This window comes from Nannobrachium achirus (assembly GCF_963921795.1).
Source record: "Nannobrachium achirus genome assembly, chromosome: 14".
Taxonomy (NCBI): Eukaryota; Metazoa; Chordata; class Actinopteri; order Myctophiformes; family Myctophidae; genus Nannobrachium; species Nannobrachium achirus.
Window position 1 is genome coordinate 29690854 of NC_137821.1, and position 21398 is coordinate 29712251.

At 42.9% G+C, this 21398-nt stretch overlaps 1 protein-coding gene across 4 annotated transcripts in view; it reads right to left on the minus strand.

Annotated features, from left to right (window-relative positions):
* The window catches only part of LOC308298272 (RNA-binding protein with multiple splicing-like), a 49440-nt gene that overhangs the window by 18300 nt on the left and 9742 nt on the right, over positions 1-21398 (minus strand). For all 4 annotated transcript variants that reach the window (XM_080741840.1, XM_080741839.1, XM_080741838.1 and 1 more), the window contains exons 2-4: positions 10221-10298; positions 9014-9052; positions 3146-3208 (exon numbers count right to left, since the gene is read on the minus strand). In XM_080741840.1, the coding sequence (XP_080597966.1) occupies positions 3146-3208; positions 9014-9052; positions 10221-10298 (180 nt within the window). The remainder of the gene's footprint in view (positions 1-3145; positions 3209-9013; positions 9053-10220; positions 10299-21398) is intronic.

The window sequence follows — 21398 nt, forward strand, 5'->3', positions numbered from 1 at the left end:
GAGAGGGGTGACACAAACCTGGCTGTCACACGTGTCATGCGTGCCACTGTTATATGAGCCAGAAGATACTCATCAATCTCTCTCTCTCTGTCTCACTCACACTCTCTCACTCTCTGTCTCTCTCTCTCTCTCTCCGCATTGAACTCTGCGGCTGTAACTTAATAACACAACCTCAAATCCTCCGATCGCTATGACATGCACCGAGCACAACCACTTAGACCAAGCCAAAAACCTCGACAAATTCCTGGGATGCCATTGTTAAAAGGCTGGATGCCTTTTAACAATGGCATCTTCTAGGAAATGACACGCTCAGCAGGGAGTCGACTGTGGGTTGCTCTTCACTCCTATGATCTCTATCAAAATCTCACCAGACAGCTGAGCAAAAACTTTTTTTGGGGGGTCACTATTACTTTTTTACCTCGGGTCTGAGTCTAAAAATATGGAACGAGACATAAACAAATCCCGTATTTGTTTGCCAGGTCAGGTATCAACAAAGCCCAGTCGAATTTTGCCAGTGGCTATAATCGCCCTCAAATCAACCCCGTTTGAGATTCGTCGGCAAAGAAAAGCCCCACAGTTCTAGTCACATCAACTGAGAAAAACAGAGAAGCAAAGAAAGGTTTCTGCAGTGAGTTAAACCAGATTTTTACACAATCGCACTGCGAACACAGTCACACTGCAAAGAATGGCCGATCTACAAGCTCACAGCAGTGTAAAATAAGCACCAAATTCTGGGCCCTGGGTACAAGGATTCAATGCGGCCCCCCCATGAATGTTATTCATACGGGGAGGGGAACGCATTATTACGCATTATTTTGTGCTTTCTTTAACTATTGAAAAATAGCAGATAAACAAGCTCACAGCACGAGTGCCGCGCTGCAAGCTTGTATAGATCTGCTATTTTTGAAAGATTGTGAAAATTTGTGCAAGTCTTTGAATATTTCAAATCCTTCTAAGGTTTTTTTGAAAAAACCTAAATGTTTCCTATCTCAAAATATTTTAGTGAGCTTGTATATCTGCTATTTTTCAATAGCTAAATAATTAAGGCCCCTCCACCTTGGGCCTTAGTAACTCAGTCCCACTCCCCCCCTCCCCTTGTGACGCCCCTGCGTGAGAACACGTATGCGGGCCGGTGCTCCCCTCAGGCCCGCAGGAGAGCCGAGCCAAAACGAGCAAAAGGATGATGGTTCTCATGAAGAGCGGGGAATTAACTAGGATTGCTTTGGCTCACTGCAGCCGCTGCCTCAGCTAGCTGAAACTCTGTAGCTGGGCGAGATATAATAAGGTGCACTGATCTAATGAGGCCTGGGCTCACACTCAGCTTTAAAATCAGGTTGCAGAGGAATCTTTGACATGTTTATAACTTCTTTATTATTATTTATTATTATTATCCGACCCCCATTTTTAACGGTTCTGCTTGTCATTGGGTTTGGGTGATGATAGTTACTTCATGTACAATAAAGTGGTAAACGGGATCATTGTAGAAATGTGTTGAGTCATGTGAATCAATCTTTTTCTTTTCTTAGTCGAACTCAGCGACTGTATTTTCTCTTAGTTTACAGGGAATATTATGCAGGCAATATCAAAGCGAATGTAAATGCAGTAACATCCCCTAAACATACACGCCAAACTCAAATACTGCGTTCCTCTCTCCTGTATTTCAATATGCAGATAGATGTTTGCAAAAAATCGGGCTCATCTCCATATGACCCATGGGACATAGCCCTCGCAGAAAACAAGAGCACTGTTTAAATCTCGGAGCAACTGACTGAATCTACGCACACGCACGCATGCACACGCACACACAGAATACTTTTTGCTCATAATAAGACGATAATTCGTATCATTTCCCTTACTCCCTCGTCTGTCTTTGATGCAAACGGATCTCAGTATTATTTGAAAGTATTTGAAAGTTGACAGATTCTGCGAGAGTTGTCATTGTTTCACGCCGTCAGGATGATTACATTGATCTATTTCTGTGGCAAAGGGACACTCATGGCTTTAAGAAACGCCAAGAAAAGGTAAAGTATAATGTACACATCAAATGAAAAAAGGTAGGGAAATAAAGGCACCGATTGCCGTAGTCCTCATTACTCATGTTGAAGTTTGACTAAAGCCCTGCAAAGATGAGGTCTATTTTGAACAAGTCCGTTTCATCAAGGCTTTCTACAAGGGAGCTCAAACGCTATATATTTTTTTAAATAAGAGATTAAAAACAAATCCCAGATCAATGCCTCCTATTTATACGTGGAAGAAGTTGCTAATTTGCCCTCGCTTAATGTGACCTTGTAGAATCTTGCGGATACCAAAGGCTTTATTTTACTAATAAAACTACAGTAGCTATAGCTTTCAAATAAAATAACTGATCGATATACTTTACTACAATGTGTATGTGTGTGGGTGGGTGCGTGTGTACACACACACACACACACACACACACACACACACACACACACACACACACACACACAGAGTATATCTTCATATATACAAATGTGCTTGTGGGTGGACATTGAATCATGTCACAAACATAACATGTTACCTATCATAATACTGTAGAATTTGATTGAGATTTTTGAGGTATTTATTGAATCCATAATACCAGGAGATGAAATAACATGCAGGCAGGGCTGTCACGATTATACCATTTTACCCGACGATTAATTGTCACTCAAATAATTGCGATTAACGATTTAATTGCCTTTTTGTCGTTGACATTTACGTTTCTGTTTAGCTTTTAGGCTTTGAAGTTGCACATGGCAGATATGACACATAACCTAAATATACAAAGAAATTCCTGTCATATTTGTCAACTTTATACTTAAAAAAGAACATTGATAGTGGAAATAGCCGATCTACAAGCTCACAACGCGTCGCATCGCGACACGTTGTGAGCTTGTAGACCTGCTATTTCCAAAGTTTTTTAAACTGTTATATATTATATATATTAACTTTTTCAACATGGAAACGATTATGACGATTATGAGAAAATAATTGCGATAATGTAAAATAATTGCGATTTGACGATTATGTAATAATAATAATTGTGACAGGCCTACATGCAGGTCCATTCCCTCAGTAGATCCAGAAGGGAGACCACAGACGCTAGCTATAGGAGAGAGGTTGTTCGGTGCGTGACACTTACATTCAAGGCATTCTTAGCCGCCTCTGCCTCCGACCGGCTGTCAAAGCTCACAAACCCCACCGGCTGGGGAGACAAGAACACAAGAAGGAAACATGGTTTAAAGGCACAAACCTGAGTCGGCAAATTCTGTCTGAGTGACACAGACATGGTTTGTTTGTGGAGGAGGGGGGGTTTATATGCATTCTGTCATCTCTCTCCGTCTGTCTCGCTCTTCCTTCCAGTTTATTAAATCGAAGAGAAGAGAAGACGGAGACGGCGGGAGAAAGAGATTGAAGCAGAGAGAGAGAGAGAGAGAGAGAGAGAGAGAGAGAGAGAGAGAGAGAGAGAGAGAGAGAGAGAGAGAGGATGGAGGGAGGGAGGGAGGTAGGAGGCCTACAGCGAGTTCATCATTCAGGGACAGTGTTCAGCTCCCCTATGTCCAAATACGGGCAATAGAATAGTGAGAACCAGCGAGTACTGTACATGCAGGAGAGAGAGAGAGAGAGAGGGGGGGGTTAGAGAACAGAAGGACAAAAACAAATAAGGGGGCTCAAGGAAGCAATGTGAAAGAAGGAGAGAGGGAAAAAAACAGGTCAAAGTTTAGAATGAGGAGGGAGAAAATGAAATGGGTGAAGAGAGAGAGAGAGAGAGAGAGAGAGAGAGAGAGAGAGAGAGAGAGAGAGAGACGGGATGGGGGGGTCGTCTTAAAGACTTCTCCAAAACAGGCCCGTCGACAGCAGAGCAGGAACACTTGTACTGTAAACTATATATGTCTCTCTCTTGTCCGTCCTGCAGTCGCTGATTTAAAAGGAGAGAAAGGAAAGATATACCGTGTATGGCTTGTACAAGCTTGTCTTCCGTGAATAAAGACATCGTTACACCGGTCGCTGCAGTGTGTATTCACGGGAGTTGCTGCCATGGCATGATATGTGACTCTTTTTTTAATATCGTCGCTGTCGGGTGGAAACCTTGTATGTCCAAAACCGTTCGTTTTGCATTTATCATTTTAAAAACACCCATTGTGTGCTTGTAGATCTGCTGTTTTCACCACATTCGTGTGACGGCCTTGTATGATGAAGCAGGGCTTTACTTTGCGAAAGAACGTACACATTTTAAACTTGGAGATACAAGGTTTCCACCCGACAACGAAGACATACAGTACATGTTTCGAATCGTCTGCCCTCAATATGTATTTTGGGGTTTTTGAACAAAGGAGACACAGATTTCACAGATACCCCCCTCCCAACAAACAGACGGCAGGGGAGAGGGGGAGTGGAAATGAAGATATGGAAGGGGGGATAAGAGTTGTTTCTGTTGTTCTCATGAGGCTGTGCCACACCGTGTGCAATCTGGAAAGCTTTCGAGGGTTATGGGAATTTTGAGCAAGTTGAACAGGAGAGGGAGAGGGAGGAAAAACAAAGACAGACTGGGTAAAGACGTCAGAAGGGAGAATATAAATAGAAAGGGCCCGAGATCTGGCTCTTGCTATATATGGAGTTGGCCATGTGTCCTTTGAGTGGATTGAAGAGAGAGAGATCGATTGATTTAAGTCATTGTCGTTTCCATTAGTCAGGGTCAGGCTGTAGAAGCGTGAGAGCATGGGAGAGTTGCTCGAAACCAGGACACCCTAAAATAATGCACCGCGTGAGAACTATGTCCATACAGCATGTATGAATCATACAAAGTCTGCCATGCGGAAACCTGCAATTTTCAGACCTATGGGAACGGAGAGCGAAAAGAGACAAAAATACGGGGAGAAAAGTGTACAAACTAAAGCTACTGAATGAGAACCAATATTAAGAAGGAAGATTTTATGAGAATAAAATGTAGGTCTTTAATAACTTTAGCATGACAAATTATAAACTACACTTACTACTACTAGTAATAATAATATAATCATAACAATAACACCAAGAAGAAGTAGAAGAAGCAGGAGAAGAAGATGAAGAAGAAGAGGACACCCCCACAACATGTATATGGTACAGGGAAATCCCTATATTAGTATACACAATCAATTCAGTAACGTTCTATACTGTGTCAGTATTAGGGCTGTCACCAACATCACATTTTTAGTTATCATTCAATTTTACTTGATGCAAGAATAATGGCTTCTATTTCACTGTGTTAACTTCCCAGTAAGAAACAGGCTGTAGTTTGTGTGGTTGCTATAGGCAACACACTATTGTTCTAGGTCAGATAACCTTAACGCCAGCTAAAGTGACCCTGTTTTTGTTAACATTTTGACTGAAGTTACTGTATCTGGATTGTAAGGCCAGATATCTTGGACAATATAAGGTCCAATCAGACTGGATTGGATACAAATAATTGCGACCGAAGGTCGCATATACTCTGAAGAACCGTGTCGCTTGAGTGACCTTCCTTCCGTATCGTCGTGACCTTCCTTCCGTATCCTCTGTGATGTCAGTGTGATGTCAGCGAGTTGTGACATCACTTCCTGTACAGGGCGGCTACACGAAATGTGGATAACACTATATATGGAGATAGTCCAGTCCATCATGTCATATGGGATTACCGTCATAGAAAGTAGCCATTGTTAGGCCGGAGTCAATGGCTGTCTAAACATGGAGATGTGGATAACACTATATATGGAGATAGTCTAGTCCAATATGTCATATGGGACTACCGTCATAGACAGTAGCCATTGTTAATCCGGAGTCAATGGCTGACTCTCTGTACAGGAAGTGATGTCACATGACATACTTTTTATGCCCATATATGAGTCCTAACATGGAGATGTGGATAACACTATATATGGAGATAGTCTAGTCCAATATGTCATATGGAACTACCGTCATAGACAGTAGCCATTGTTAGGTCGGAGTCAATGGCTGTCTGTCTGACTGTCTGTACAGGAAGTGATGTCACATGACATACTTTTTATGCCCATATGAGTCCTTCTGTACCACATCTCCATGTTTAGGCAAACTCCACACAGAAAGGCCCTATCGCCAACCCAACCTAGGGTGTGAGCGATAGGGCCTTTCTGTGTGGAGTTTGCATGTTCTCCCCGTGTCTCCTAGGGTTGATACCCTCACAAAAACATGAACAAACTCCCCCCAGAATGACAACAACTAGAATCGTCAGAGAAACGCTGTGGTTGGCCAGATGGTCAAGAATTGGCGCGACCTCGCCCTTTAGGGCGAGGTTGCATGTCACCCTGAGGTCGCATTCCACCCTCAGGTGTCTTACTAGTGTATGAAACAGGCCATATACTTAACACAACGGAAGCCAAGGTTTCTAACATTTCTAGCTGTTGCTGGTGCCGCCGTTCACTTACGCTTTATTTTGAAGAGCCTCGGAAGCTTTGTGCGTGTGCACGTGAGTGTCCACTGACGATTGAGGAAGATAATCCATTTGTTTACAAACGCTCGCGAAACTAAAATCCAAACCGGGGCCGACCATCGCGGTAAAGTGTCGCCGTGAAAACAATCAGATCTCTGCTTCCCTGGCGTTCTTTGCACCTTATTCAGAGATAAAGCCCTTTTTATGTTTCAGCATAGAATAGAAATCAACGCAGCCTAGATGCTCCATTTCGCTTCTGTGCGCGTCATGTTATGACATATGCACCAGCGTCTCTCACAGGGTACACAGGACGGATGCAGCTGCATGTAACAAAGTTAACCCTTTGTCTCGTTGAAAGACGAGACAACTGAGTTTTGGCACAGCGACCTCCAGTGGCCGTATCTCGTTACTGAACGAGTTTGGCCCCCAAGTTGTTAACTCATGGGATGCCCACGAGGTGTCTACATGCCAATCTCTTTGATGTTGCTGGAGGCCCACAACGTTTTGACGTGTTTACTGTATATACAGTATTAACTTTAAATCTCACCGTTAGGTTGGGGCTACGCATGGATGTAGCCCATTAGCCGCTAGTCGCTTCGAGTTGACGCTGAGAGCATCGCACGGCCGTTTTTCTGCATATACTCCAATGCATTTCCCCATCTTTAACGCCCTTTATCTCTGATGTTTGTTTTATGGCTAAAACTGTGGCGGGGTGCGGCAAAATGTCCAAATTTTGATCGGCAATGAACAGTTATGATCAACACTGGTCCATACAGAAAGTTACACAACAACATCCTGTCTGCGCTCATGTGACCAAGTGACGTCATGACGCATGCATTGACGCAGCAGGGCCGGATTCAATACAATGGTGGTGGGCCTGGGCAGCGAGAGGGGATAAATGGGGCTCAATCCAGGGGCACCCGATGTGTTAAAGGGGAATACCACTTATTTTCAACATTGAACTATGTCATTAATTTACCTTAGAGTTGTTGTGTGGAAATAAGAATATATATGAGGTGGAACCATGAGGTAAAGTGGTACTAAAATTGGAACGATACTGAGAAGATTACGATTGACTCTACATGGTTCTTATCGTGGTTCTCTAATATTCTCTGTATCGTTCCAATTTTAGCCTAAAGACAGTGCCCTGTTGCCATTTTGGTATTGCATCTGAAACGGCTTGGAATTAGAGACAGACAGAGCATGACATTTCAATATCCGAGTGGTTGTTTAGGCTAAAACCTGTATAAAACCGTATTATGGACCAATATTTATATAAAATATATACTTTGAAAAGCATGGTGGGGCCCCTTTAAATTCTAAGGTTCTTGAATAGATTGATAACAGTCAGCCCTAGGGCTCATAACTGTGCACTGTCACCATCAGCAAGCTGCGTTAGGAAGTCAGTAAACCAAACACGGTCAAAAATCAACCACCAGACATGGTTGTCATGGATGGTTTGGTAGAATCAACTGCTGAGGAGACACTGGAGCTTATCCAGGCACAAAAGAACTAAAACACAGAACAGGAAACAGCAATATTGGATGGTACACCGAATGGCCACATACCAACAAGGGCGAGGCTCGCCAGTAGCACCTGCTATGTTCCCTCCCCACACTATCAGGAAATCCCAGTGGGACAGCAGTTCCTCATTGACAGTAAAGGCAATGTTGTTGCTGTTTTTGTTTATAAATACATAAGGCTATGGGTAAATTATCACCCAACATTCGTTATCCTCAATATCCTACCTGAGGCAACAACAAACGCCAGGGTGATAATCTCTATATGTATGAACTCCTAGTGATGTAATACTTTGCACGTCTGTTTGATTTGAAGTACTGATTAATTCAGTTTCAGCTTCATGCATTTGATGGCTGCTCCAGATGGTCGTGATAAGCGCTGTAGGGGGCTGTTAGGGGGTTAAGTGGGGACACCTCAACAACTGGGTGTGCTGGGACGTACTTTACATGCTACTGAATCTAAAGACACCTTAATGAGCAAGTTGTCTTTGTATTGATCAAATTGTAATCTGCTATCAAGTACCCTGACATGAAGCTGAGTTGCTTAACTCTGGGCTTGTCTTGGACACATGCCAACTGAGCTCATTTTCAATTTTTGAGCCCCAGGGGCAAAACATTACTGTCAGTACCACTCTTGTCAAAACATTCACTTTGACACCTCAAGATTCTTTCCCATCTTCCTTCCCTTCCCTTCCCTACACATCCCGCTGGAGTTGATTGTCTTGAAGTTGACTGCATGCAGTCAGGCTATTGCCAAAGGCAAGTTGGTGCAACGCTTCCTACACCCCCACCGTGGAAGGTAAACCACACTCCTTGAAAAAGAAAAGCTGATGTATTTTTCTGTTTAAGTTATTTGCTAACAAAGGGTGCTAACTTGTAAGTTTTTTCTGTGCTAAGCAGAGACAGACAAAGCCGAAACAAGAAACCCTACTCCTTCGGGCGGGCTGGGGGGATTATTCGAGGCGTTGATTCGCAGGCCATTGCGTAACATATGCAGTGATAGCTTGGTGAGCGAATGAGTGATGGATTCAGTTGCTTATGGAAACATGGAGTGTCGTCAACATACCTGCTTTGAAGTGAGTTTTATCAAGGAGCCTTCATAGCCCTGTAAGAGAGAACAAAACAAAAATCAGAATGACTGATATAAGGATACTAACACAAATGATGTATTCTATAATCCAGTGGTTCTGAAAGTGAGGTCCATATAGACCCCCACGGGTCCTTGCTTGGGGGCTCCTGGGGGTGTCCAGCAAACTGAGGAACAGTTTTAACCACATTAACTTTATTTCACACTTTGTCTATTTGAAAAGAACCAAACTACAAGCTCACAACACACCATGATGTGATGCATTGTGAACTTGTAGATTTTCTATTTTCAAAATATTGTGATAACTCTTCATGATGAAAATGCACCAATATTTTATGGCTGGTCCCAGGCACGAAGCCCTTTCAGAAGGGGTTAAATGTGGGGGTCCTGAGACCCATAACACCCATTGCTATAACCTTCACGGACTTGAGAGAATAGAGGATTTCACAGTACCACAGGGCATGTCACGATATAAATGAGCAACATACAGTGACTCAACATACTGTATGGTGTCACAAAATGATACATTTCAATATTGTTGACAAGCAAAAGGCTTCCAATCTACGGCAGGTTCATAACTGACTACGAGTGGTTGTGTCATGGATCATAGAACTCTTATGAAAACCATATGCGCTGGGCTGTTGAGTATCCATATGCCTGATTGCATGAGATTTACTGCTTTCAGCACTCATGATATAAACCATTTCCACAGAGTACATACCATGGGCATTATCTAAGAAGTATTAGATGCATAGCAATTGACCAATTATTCACTTTAACTGCACTGTTGATGTGCCATTAGACCACATTTCTCTGGGGCAGGATCCCAATACACCTCACGATACTCTCTCCTCAACCCGACTCACTTATTGTCACCACATTTGCACTGTTGTTGTTTGGGTCAGATGAACGCTTACTCTCGTCCACTGAACGTAAGATGAAACAGATAGTTTAGTAGCATTTAGTATGGAAGGCAACATGCTATTTTCCATTAGCCTCCTCTAAGCTTCCCGTGTGTGGATCTGACTTGATTGAACTTCAGTCTCGGGAACACGGACACTTGAACCGCAGTGGATTTTTCCATGGCCATTTACTTCATCACCATTAATGGAGGTCTCATTGACCGCTGGAAGGAAAGCTGCTAAGAATAGCTGCACAGCCATCCATTTAATACATATAAACATACCTTAAATGGTCTGAACAGGAGATAGAGCTCTCGGGGCTTAATATCCAGCGGTAGCCCGCTGACGAATAGCGTTCGGACCTGGGGAGGAGACGAGAGGGAGAGAGAGTGAGAAAGAGAGAGAGAGAGAGAGATCATGTATTTTTCATTAACCTTCACTAGTTATAAATAGCTACCCAGTACACCTGACACTAACATATGAGGTTGTGACGGAGGGCACAAAGAGGGACACTGGAACTGTCTTGATCAAATTGTTCTCTGGCTGAAGGGTTGGCCACACACACAGGGTGGAATGTAGCTCCTTTTGAAATTCTGCTTTCGCTGATAGGGATGTCTCTTAGCTTCGCAAACACACAAACACACACGCCCACGGTCCCGTCGTGCACGCGCCTTTCCAAGTGCATTACGTTCCCTACGTAATCTACTACGGCCTACCGAGTCTCACAGCAACCCTCCCCCACAGTTTCGCCCTCTCGTTTTGTGTCTTGAACTTTTCAACTTCAACAGCGGAGACCTAAGCAAGCTCACTCTGGGGGCGAATTACAATTCACATGTTAGCTTATAGAGATACATCTGTTTACCCAGGCAGGATTTGCTAAGCGCATACAGCAACGCCCTGCTTCAAGCTGGGTCAGATTCAGGGAATTACATTAAGATGACTACAGAGGTTTGTCTGGAAGGGAAATTGTCATCTTTAAATATATTATGTGTGCTGAGTGAATCTCCAGTAGGAATATGTAAGAAATTGACACAACCCAAGAAGGCACAAGCTACCACACTGGTTAAGTGTTGATGGAGCAGGTCATTTCAGTCTAATATATATTGTAAAAATACAAGTTTTGTTGTTGTAAGGGCAGTTGGGTTTAAGACTGCTAACTGAGAATTAATAAATAAAATACGAAAATACAACATCAGATTTAATCCAAGGATTTACACCCTTTTAGAAAACAGAAAATAAACAAGCAGAATCTCTAGATTTTAAGAACAGTTTCTATTTAAGATGTATTTGCAAAACTGATAGAAACATTAAACCACAAATCATACTGTACATGCTACTGTTGAAATCTAAAAGGCTATCATGAAATATCAGTTCCTGCCTTAATAACTAAATTGCACAAATGTCCCTTTTTTGTTTCATAGCCGTCTTTAACAGTCACATGTGCCAAGCAGGAACCAATTCATCTTCCACCATGGAACAATCACTAATTCACTAGCATAAAAGCATAAGGACATACGGTATAGTACTGTAGTGCAGTGGTTCTCAACCTGTGGGTCAGGTCCTCAAATTATTTTGGGGGGTCCCCAGATGATTAACTTAATGTGCAACATTGTTTTCTCATTCAAAAGTAAACAAACCAATATAAAGTGTAATTGTATAGAGGCCACCCAGGGTATATTTTATAGGGACTATTTAAGGACTTTTTAATACCTCTAAAATGTCAAATTAAAATGTGTCAAATATTAGAGGCAGAAATTGTGAAAATGTCTGCCTCTTACATGCTCACAACGCCTCGTTGCGAGACTCTGTGAGCATGTAGATTATTCTATTTTCACAGTAAAACTGTGTTATACAGAATTGAATTCCTCAACTCTTAGTGCTCGTCAGGGTAGGGGTGGGCGATATGGAAAAATACAATATCACGATATTTTCCCAAGCTGTATCACGATACACGATTTTATCACGATTATTTTTTAAATTGAACTTTACAAGTATGTACCTCTGACAGTATACAAATGAAACCAAATGGACCCTTACGGGTCCATTTGGTTTCATTTGTATACTGTCAGAGTTAAGGGGAGACCTTGACATTTTAAGTTTTGAGAACTACTGATTTAGACCAAAATGCAGGTTTAAATTTAATTCTGCAATGAATCTTTGTATTAACGATTAAACAGGATTTTTTACAAGGCTCCCTCAATTGTATCACGATATATACGATACCTCTGAAAAGGCATATCGTGGAGACATTGTATCGTCTCAGCGATAATTATCACCATATCGCCCACCCCTACGTCAGGGTGGGGGGTCCCCAGTTAAGATTATTTTGGGGGTAACAAACAGCCTGAAAAGGTTGAGAACCACTGCTGTAGTGTACAGCACAAAAACTACTGCCTCAGTGTCCAGGAAGACCTCATTATTTTGTGTCGAAAAAGTGTAGTGCAAGGTATTTTTGACTGACAGAAGTGTTGACTTGCAGCATTTTCTCACTAAAGCACACTGTAAATTAAACATTTTATGTTGAATTCATGCATGCATTTTATGCATATTTTATATCTGCTGCTATTTGATGTATTTTCCTGTTTGCGCAATAGACTGAAGAAAACTGTCAACAACTTTATATTTGATAAATTGATCTCCTTTTATTTTCATTCTTATTCTTTATTTAAAATGTAAGCTAAAAGCAATGTGTGGGAAGTTTACACAAAATAATATCACCCACACTTTTATACCTCTGTATGAGTGTAAGTAAGCTTGTGATGTAACAATATACTGAAACTGAAGTTGAAATAGTAGGGCTGCAACTATCGATTAGATTCTTAGTGATTAAGGTATTGATTCCTTTTTTGATTAATCGAGAAGCATGTTGTTTATTTTTTATATCAACAAATAGGCAAAAAAAAACAGAAATAGATGTTTTATGATTGACTAAATCAATTAATAGTCAATAAATAAAATAGCCAATAGTCAATCTACAAGATCACAACGCATTGCATCATGTCATGTTGTAAGCTTGTAGATCTGCTATTTCTGCCTATAATAAATCGCCTATAATGACAAGAAGAAAAGGGAACAAAAGATTACTTAAATAAATTAGTTTGATTAACTGTTCCACCCCTAAACTGAAGTTGAATTTATTACCAACTTGCGCCGTATGTGCTGGGTTTACGTCCACATTTTCATGCATCCACCACCACCCTATATCTTCACACTATTACTATGAAGATTGTTAGAAATTAATTCATCGCCACTATACAATTCTCTCTATTGACAGCACAGTCTCAACTGCAGTTTGATTGAATGGATGCAAACCGGCAATATTTCCACCGTGTTCAATCAAGACAGTGGATTCACAATGAATCAGAGTGTTGAACAACACGAGTGCTCATCCACAGAGTAACCTGATCCACACCAGCGGTGCCGAAATGGAGACAGACACACAAACAATGATGCCTAGCAACGGAGGGGGCACCCAACCCGCCACCCAGCCGCAAATCCCTGCGGTGACTTTCTCACCTTTGGTCGTTATCTTATCAGTGACACTGAGCCCTGCGGAGCTGTCACTGGGCTCCGTCAATAGCAGCCTGGTTTAAGTAAACTATTTCATTGTTCTCTTTTTGCCAGAGCTAGGTGGGACAATCACTGACAGGTATTGAAGCCAGTGAAACCATAATAATGCATGAATACATAAAAAAAAGAAAAGAAAAAAAGGAAATCTGCTCAGGTGCATACGTGTGTGGTTTGACTGTGTGTGTGTGTGTGGTGGGGTGATGGAGAGTGGGGGGTATAATGCCAAGTCATGGAGTTTGGCACCAAATCGGATGGAAATTCGGAGGAATTTCCATTGAGGACATGGGCTTGCTGTGGATTGCTTATGCTCCCTCGCCATGGTTTCAAAGTCGTCATTGCGATTGCATTTCCATCACTATATCAGTGAATATGCAGGTGATGCTTCTCCAAAAGCACCTTGAAGAAGAAGACGCTGGCACAAACACTGAGAATATGTTAGTCATTTGTCTCAGGGTTGCCAAGCTGTATTAGATTTCACATGTTTTCATTAATCACTACTTCAAATCTTGCACAAGTTTAGACAAAATCCCGCAACAACAGACAGACGGAGCAATGGGCCAATCCTTGTAGTGTTGGATGGAGGCAGGGGTGTCGCACCAAATTCTGGGCCCTGGGTACTTTAACTATTGAAAGATAGTAGATATACAAGCTCACAGCGCGGCACCAAGTGCCACGCTGCGATCTTGTGGATCTGCTATTAATTGAAGTCTTTGAATATTTCAAAGGTTTAAAAAAATATATACATATATGTTTCTATGTCAGTTCTGCTCAAACCTTTTCATGTGAATGACCCCCAAAATTATATTTATTTGGCCACGGACCCCCATCTCAAAATACTTCGTTCTAGGGACCCCCCATAAGCAAAATTCGAGTTACAAATGTTCGCTTAAAAAATACACATACTGTATTCAATGATTTGCACACATTATCACGACTTTTCAAAAAATAGCAGATCTACACGTATACCTGTTATTTTTCAATAGCTAAGTATAAAACAATTAAGGCCCTCGCACCTTGGGCCCTGGTAACTCAGTCCCACGTTTCCCCCCCTTGTGACGCCCCTGGATGGAGGTGCACTCTCATTCCTGAGTCGTCCTGACGTCAGTTGTTGTGATATATGATCGGCTGGAGTGTGTCCGACGTGGGGCAGTCTGCACCGTAGATACAGGATGATTCACAGTCAAGTGTGTCAACAGTTCCCTTCCACGTACGTACACATCTGCTATCAATTACGGTATCTCTCCCTCGAACCTCTTTTCTCCCTTTTCATTGCTCTTAGAGCACTCAACACACACACACACACGCTGCTATAAACATTTTTCTCCGTCAGATCAAGTGAGACGTCAGCCATTCTTCTCAGGGCAGTAAATTAAACTGAAGGTCAAGTCAGGAGCGCGGGCGGATTTTGTAGTTTCATAAAAAACAGAGATCAAACTTCTGCCACACTTTATAGGGGTTTTAGTGCTGCCGTTTTATTGGTTGGCTCGTGAGTCACTTCTAGCTTTTCCACATACCTGCATTTCCACAGAGCCCAGTGGTCTAGTGGTCCCGGGTCTTTGAATCATTGACCATTTATGGCGTGCTCACGCACAAGCGCAGGCGCGCTTCTATCAAAAACAGCAGCCCCAGCTGAGAACCTCACCAAGAGCCCCATACCCAGGCCGGCGCAGTTCCCTGGCAACGCTCTAGCAGTGCACGGCGGAGTGCCCATGCAGCCCCGGGCCAAAATACATCAGATCCTATTAAGGCCACCTCTGCGGCAGGTCGCAGGGGAACAATGCACCTCTAATAATCAGCAAGCTTTGATTTCTTGTGCCCCCCGGATGAGGCGATCACCTTATCGATACTCAATCACAGCACTAGCAGTGGCGTGGAGGAAGGGGAGTCTGTGTTCAAAACAAATGGCGCGGAGGTGTGATCTTAAATGCCCTCTGTATTGCAAACAGAAAATCGATTCATATTCCCCGGCCAAAGCCCTGTCGGATTTTATTTAGAACCAGTAGAATGTCTGGAGATTGGCTGGGACTTGGAAGTTGGAACTACATTATGGGAAGAAGCAGACAACTGTCCAGGTGAAGTCCCACATGCAGTAGTCTCCCATGCCAAGACCAACCGCCTTACAACTGAATCACAAGTTTGCATGTCCAGGTTGATATAGTTTTTCAAAATAGTAAAAAAAGGCAAAGAAGTTTAGGGATAAGGCCATGGGCGAAAATATAGCTCTAAGGGCCCTATTTCACCTTATGGTGCAAGGTGGTACATGGTGCAAATGCATTGGGGTGTGTCCAACTCAATCTTAGTTAGATGTTGAATAATCTGTCTGCATAGTCAGATGTACGACACAAAGGGGTTGTATCTAATCTCTGAATTAGTCATGGGTGTGATTTGGCCATAACATAAATTATTAGACCAGTGTGTCTTTTCCCATTTCCTTTAACACCCAAGGGGCCAAACTCGTTCAGTAACGAGATAAGGCCACTAGGGGTCGCTCTGCCAAAAGGAGTTGTCTCGTTCCTCAACGAGACAACAAAAGGTTAACTGTACAGCGCACTGTGCGCATGTTGTGTTCCCTGTGAATGACCCTAGTCCATACGTCACACCGTGGCTCGCAGAGAGAGAAAATGGCGCGACTAGGCTGCATTGATTTCCATTCTAGGCTGAAACATAAAAAGGGCTTTATCTATGAATGAGGTGCAAAGAACGCCAGGGAAACAGATAAGAGATCTGATTGTTTTCACGGCGACACTTTACCGCGATGGTCGGCCCCGGTTTGGATTTTAGTTTCGCGAGCGTTTGTAAACAAATGGATTTTCTTCCTCAATCGTCAGTGGACACTCACGCGCACACGCACGAAGCTTCCGAGGCTCTTCAAAATAAAGCGTGAGTGAACGGCGGCAGCAGCAACAGCTAGAAATGTTAGAAACCTTGGCTTCCCATGTGTTAAGAGCCAGGTGGGCCTGCACCTGTCGCATTGTTATTTAAACGACAAATCCACCAAGTTGAAGGAGAAGCAAATTATTTGAAACGGTTCTGCTCGTGCGTCAAGAGTAAGCGTCTAGGTGAGCAGCAGCATTAGCAATAGTGTGATATACGGATGTCAGGATATGGGGAGACAAAAGCTCAAGTGCAAACGAGAGGTGGCCCACGTACTCTCAGTGACCCTGCTGCTGTCTGTATATTTTGGGCACGCGGTTCAGAATCACGCCTTCCTCCTGTAATGTCTCATCATTTATAATGTCATCTGTGACATGTTGACATTTCAACTTGTTTATAATCACACCCATGCTCAGTTAGCTTCTCATAACCACCTATTAAGCATAACAGGCATGTTCTGTGCGCCTGTGTTTGATAGAAACTGTTAATGCTGAATGCTGAGCAGAAACAAAGCAGGCCAGAAAGCTATGGATTCAACATTCTTATGTATCCATATCTTCTCTGTACATGATGAGATTGCCTGGGTCCAGAGTCTCCAGACCATAGACTACGCCCACTCCACTAAGCAGACTGCTTCAGTCTGTAAGGCTAATGATGAGAGGTATTTGAACATATTCTTCAATAAAGTGTACGCTACTTAATAATAATAATCTCCATATCTTTTTCTCTTCCTCGCCGCTCTCATCTCTATGCAAAGACACACAGCAAGGTGCATTTTCAAACTGTTTTCTCATTTCTTATTACCTGTAGTCATCATTCATCTGTCTTATCTGAGCACGAAAACAATTTACATTTTTGGTGACTCTCAGCATGGCAAATCGTGCCAGCATTGCAATAGGCCAGTGGTTCCGGGTGAGCTTGTAGATCGTCTATTTTCGGCAAAGAGCTTTGGAGGGGAAAAAGAGCAGACTAAGTACAGTGAAAGGTCAAGTTTATTAAGTATTGACGGTTCAAGTGGTTAAATATCTGAAAACACAAATTGACATGATTAGGGATGTCCCGATACCACTTTTTTGCTGACCGAGTACAAGTACGAGTACTTCATTTTGAGTACTCGCCGATACCGAGTACCGATACGAGTACAATTAATAATACAAAATGTCTTTAAATTACGTTTTTTTTTTTTACTTTTTTTTTATCAGATCTTCCTCACTTTCTGGCTGTATATAACACATTAAATTGCATTGCTTTCCCAGAACATGGCACAACTGCCACACATTTCACTTTTGTTTTTCAGGTTTAGCCCGTGGAAATTCCTGTACTGTGCATGATCTTCTAGATCTGCTATGCTCAAACATTTTGTATTTTTACTTTTGATACTTTAAGAGAGAGAGAGAGAGAAAGGCGAAGTGGCGGAACACACAGGGTACTCGGGCGCTTTGTGAGCAGTATCTGACGAGTACCGATACCGGAAAATAGGCCGGTATCGGGGCGAGTGCCGATACCACGAGTACCTATACCGCATCCCTAGACATGAACCCAAAAAACACTGATGATCATTCTATGGAATCTATGAACAGGTTGTGGGGGTCCCTGCTTCGTCTCTCTCTCAACTAAGGGGTCCTCGCCTCCTCGGCCTGAAAACTTTGAAGACCCCCGAACTAAACTATGACACTCGGGCTGTGCTTTGCACTGTATTGCTCCATATTGCATCTGTGTAAGATAGTCAAAAAGCATAAGTGCTCCCCCCTCCAATTGACATTGCAGACAATAAGTCTCATAAGTGATGGGGCAAAAAAAAAAAAAGAAAAAAACTTGGCCTGACAGTGACAATAAGGGGTCATGAGGCCACTCAAATGTCAGCGAGTATTAATCTATTTAGGACTGAGGCCCATTCTAAAAACGCCTTCTAAATCCTGAAAAAGCGGTTCTCGTCTTGAAAGGTAAAAACCCCAAAAGGGGTTCCCGTCCAAAATGGGTTTTAGTGCTCAGACAATTACCTGGCAAAACAGGGGGTCCTTCACCCCAGATGCAGTGGGGCACAGCCCTGATATTGGTGCGTGCGTGCGGCCTAGACAAAACTGTAATGACTGCCTATTTCAAAATCTGTTCAAAACAAGAGAACACTTCAATGCACACGTGCATGCACACACACTCACTCACACACACGCACGCGTGCACCAATTGCCTCCAAATTCACACAACCATTCTCCGTGACTATGTTCAAATCAAAGCGTTACACCCATACACCCGAGTGAGCTCGGGGCAAGTTGAGTGCCTTGCGTCACTCAAAAGAACTCTGTTCAGAAGAAAAACAAGCTAACTGACAGACACCCTCTCCTCACTATCTCAGTTGTCACTGCTCTGCTTTGGTGTCGTCAGGCCCCCCCCACACACACACGCACACACACACACGCAAGGGACGTGCTGGGCCCCTGATTCAGCCCGGGAAAAAGAGTTGCAGAGGCCCTCATTGCGTGCTATGGAGAGAGATCTCTCTCTATAGCGCTGCTGCTACTCAAAGATTTGCCATTTCAGATCATGACAAGTGACAAGCCAGTGGGCCAATTACATGAGTTATATTTCGTCGTTGTCGGGTGGAAACCTTGTACATCCAAAACCCTTTGTTTTGTATTTATCATTTTAAAAATGATTTAAACTAGTGAAAACAGCCGATCTACAAGCACACAACGCCTCGCACCGCGAGGCGTTGTGTGTAGGGATGGTCCGATCAGGTTTTTTGGAACCGATCACAGAGCACCGATCACAAAAGTTTGATCACCCGATCAATCACCGATCCGATCAAGTTATTATTTATATTTTCTAAATGTTAATGTTTTAACTTTATTTCATTCATTCACTATTGAATTCATTTATATATTTGCCTTATAGTTATTTACCAGCATTACTATGTATTTATTATCATAGCAGTAACTAATTATTCCTTCAGCACTGTGGAAATCAATACCCCAAAATGGCCTCAAGTGGGCATACTGAACGGCTGGTTGATCAGATGCACCGATCCGATCGGATTGGTGAATTTACCTTTTGATCTAAACCACCGATTATCGGTAACTACTTTTGTGCGATGGCCTTGTATGATGAAGCAGGGCTTTGCTTTGCGAAAAAAAAAAAAAATTGAAACATGGAGATACAAGGTTTCTGCCCGACAGTGACGATTTACTTTGCTGGCCGCCTAGCCCCCAAAATGGAACGAAGGCCGACATTTTATTTTTAATTTTTTCCTAATGGACCGGCAGGGAATGAACCGGCCGTTCGGGAGTTGGCCCGCTTTTCCCTATGGCCAGCACGTCCCCACGCACACACACACGCTAGACAGAGAATGTGAGGAGAGCGTGAGGCTCCAGGGCAGGCTTGCTATAGGTGTCAAACGACCATAAGCGGATGGCTCTGGCTAAAGTGGCCATTAATTGCCAGGGTTCAGCGGGTCATGTGTCACATTCTGGGTCACGGGTTAGGGGTTTGTGCCAGGTTATCGTTTCAGTTTGGGGGGGGGGGGGGGGGGGGGGGGGGGCGTCAACTGTGAGGTGGAACGCTGTGTCATTTCAGAAGGCAGAAGGGGGATTTCTTCTGTGAAACTCCCACGAGTGCTTTGGTCCAACAATTACCTCTCTGTAAGGGTCTGTAAATGTTCCAACAGGTTGACCTTTAAAAAGGTATTTAAAACAAATGACCTAGGAAAGGCAAGGAAGTGCCCACTTCGTCATGTTCTTTCCCTTCTCTATTCCTCGGACTCTTTTCTTCCCCCATGGTAACGGTTTTCCCTTATTTATTAATAGGAAACCAGCGCGGCAACATTTTCTCCTGACCACGTCCTTTTTGTCCTCACCTTGACACCCATAAGAGGTCTTTGTTTCGTGTCAGTCTGAAGATGACATTGTTGACCTCCAGTAAGCCTGTCCTTTTTAGATGAAGAAACTATTCACAGATTGTCACCATGTGCGCATCAGAAGGCCACTGTAACTGTCAGGTTAACGGGAAAATCTCGCTCTTTCGATGGGTCATTCTTTCGACAACCAGTGTCTGCAGGTTAGCTACTCACCCGCGTCACGGTTACCGAGGTTATAGGGTTAGGGTTAGGTTTAGGCATAGAGGTTAACATTCACCTGCGTCGGCAGGTTAGCTACTCACCCACGTCAGCAGGTTAGCTTTTCACCAGGTTAACAGATGCTATGACGCAATATCAACACACTCCCATCATCAACAGCCTTCAAAGTCCCTTCCATTATATGTTAAGTCTCTAAAAAAGCCTTTGCAAAGCATTCCATGGCACTCATTAACACTGACTAATTGACCAAGTCCACAGTGGCCAGCCTTTGTTGCAGCTTCCCCAAGCGGGCGCCTTGTCTCTGTTTAGTTTTCAGGTTGGGCAGGCTGAAGCAGAGCAAAACCAACATGAGACTCATCTGTGGTCTCTCAGCATACAAAACAAGCGTCTAGTTAGCCTAATCACCTGAGCCCACAAGATCAAAACTTTAACCCCTATCCGAGTAGATCAGTTTTGGGTTTTGGGTTCAAAACGAAAAGACAGGATTGGGATCTCTCACCCAATCTGATTAGATCAGGAAATCAAATCCAAATTCTAATCTGGATCAAATAATCAAATGGACTGTTGCTCAAAATAATATTATAGGATTGGGATCAGTGGAAAAAGAAAGTACCTTTGATCCCACTGGAGGCCTGGATTTACAGTGGTTTAGCAACACTATATTATGTTTCAACATAAACAAGAAGGTAAAGTTTGTAGATTCCACAAATAACACACGTTGAGGCTCTTTGGATGCAAATATATACATTTTTAAAGTGGACATTATGGTCCTCAGAGTGTTTAACGTCAGGCCTGGGCCACAGTAGATCTGCTATTTTCAAAGGATGTTAAATACACTTGAAACGGGACATTCTGCACAATTACAGGTAAGTACTTTCTACTTAAGTAAATTTTGATGCCAAATTGCCAATACTTTTGAACTTTCAATCAAGTACATTTTGAATTCCGG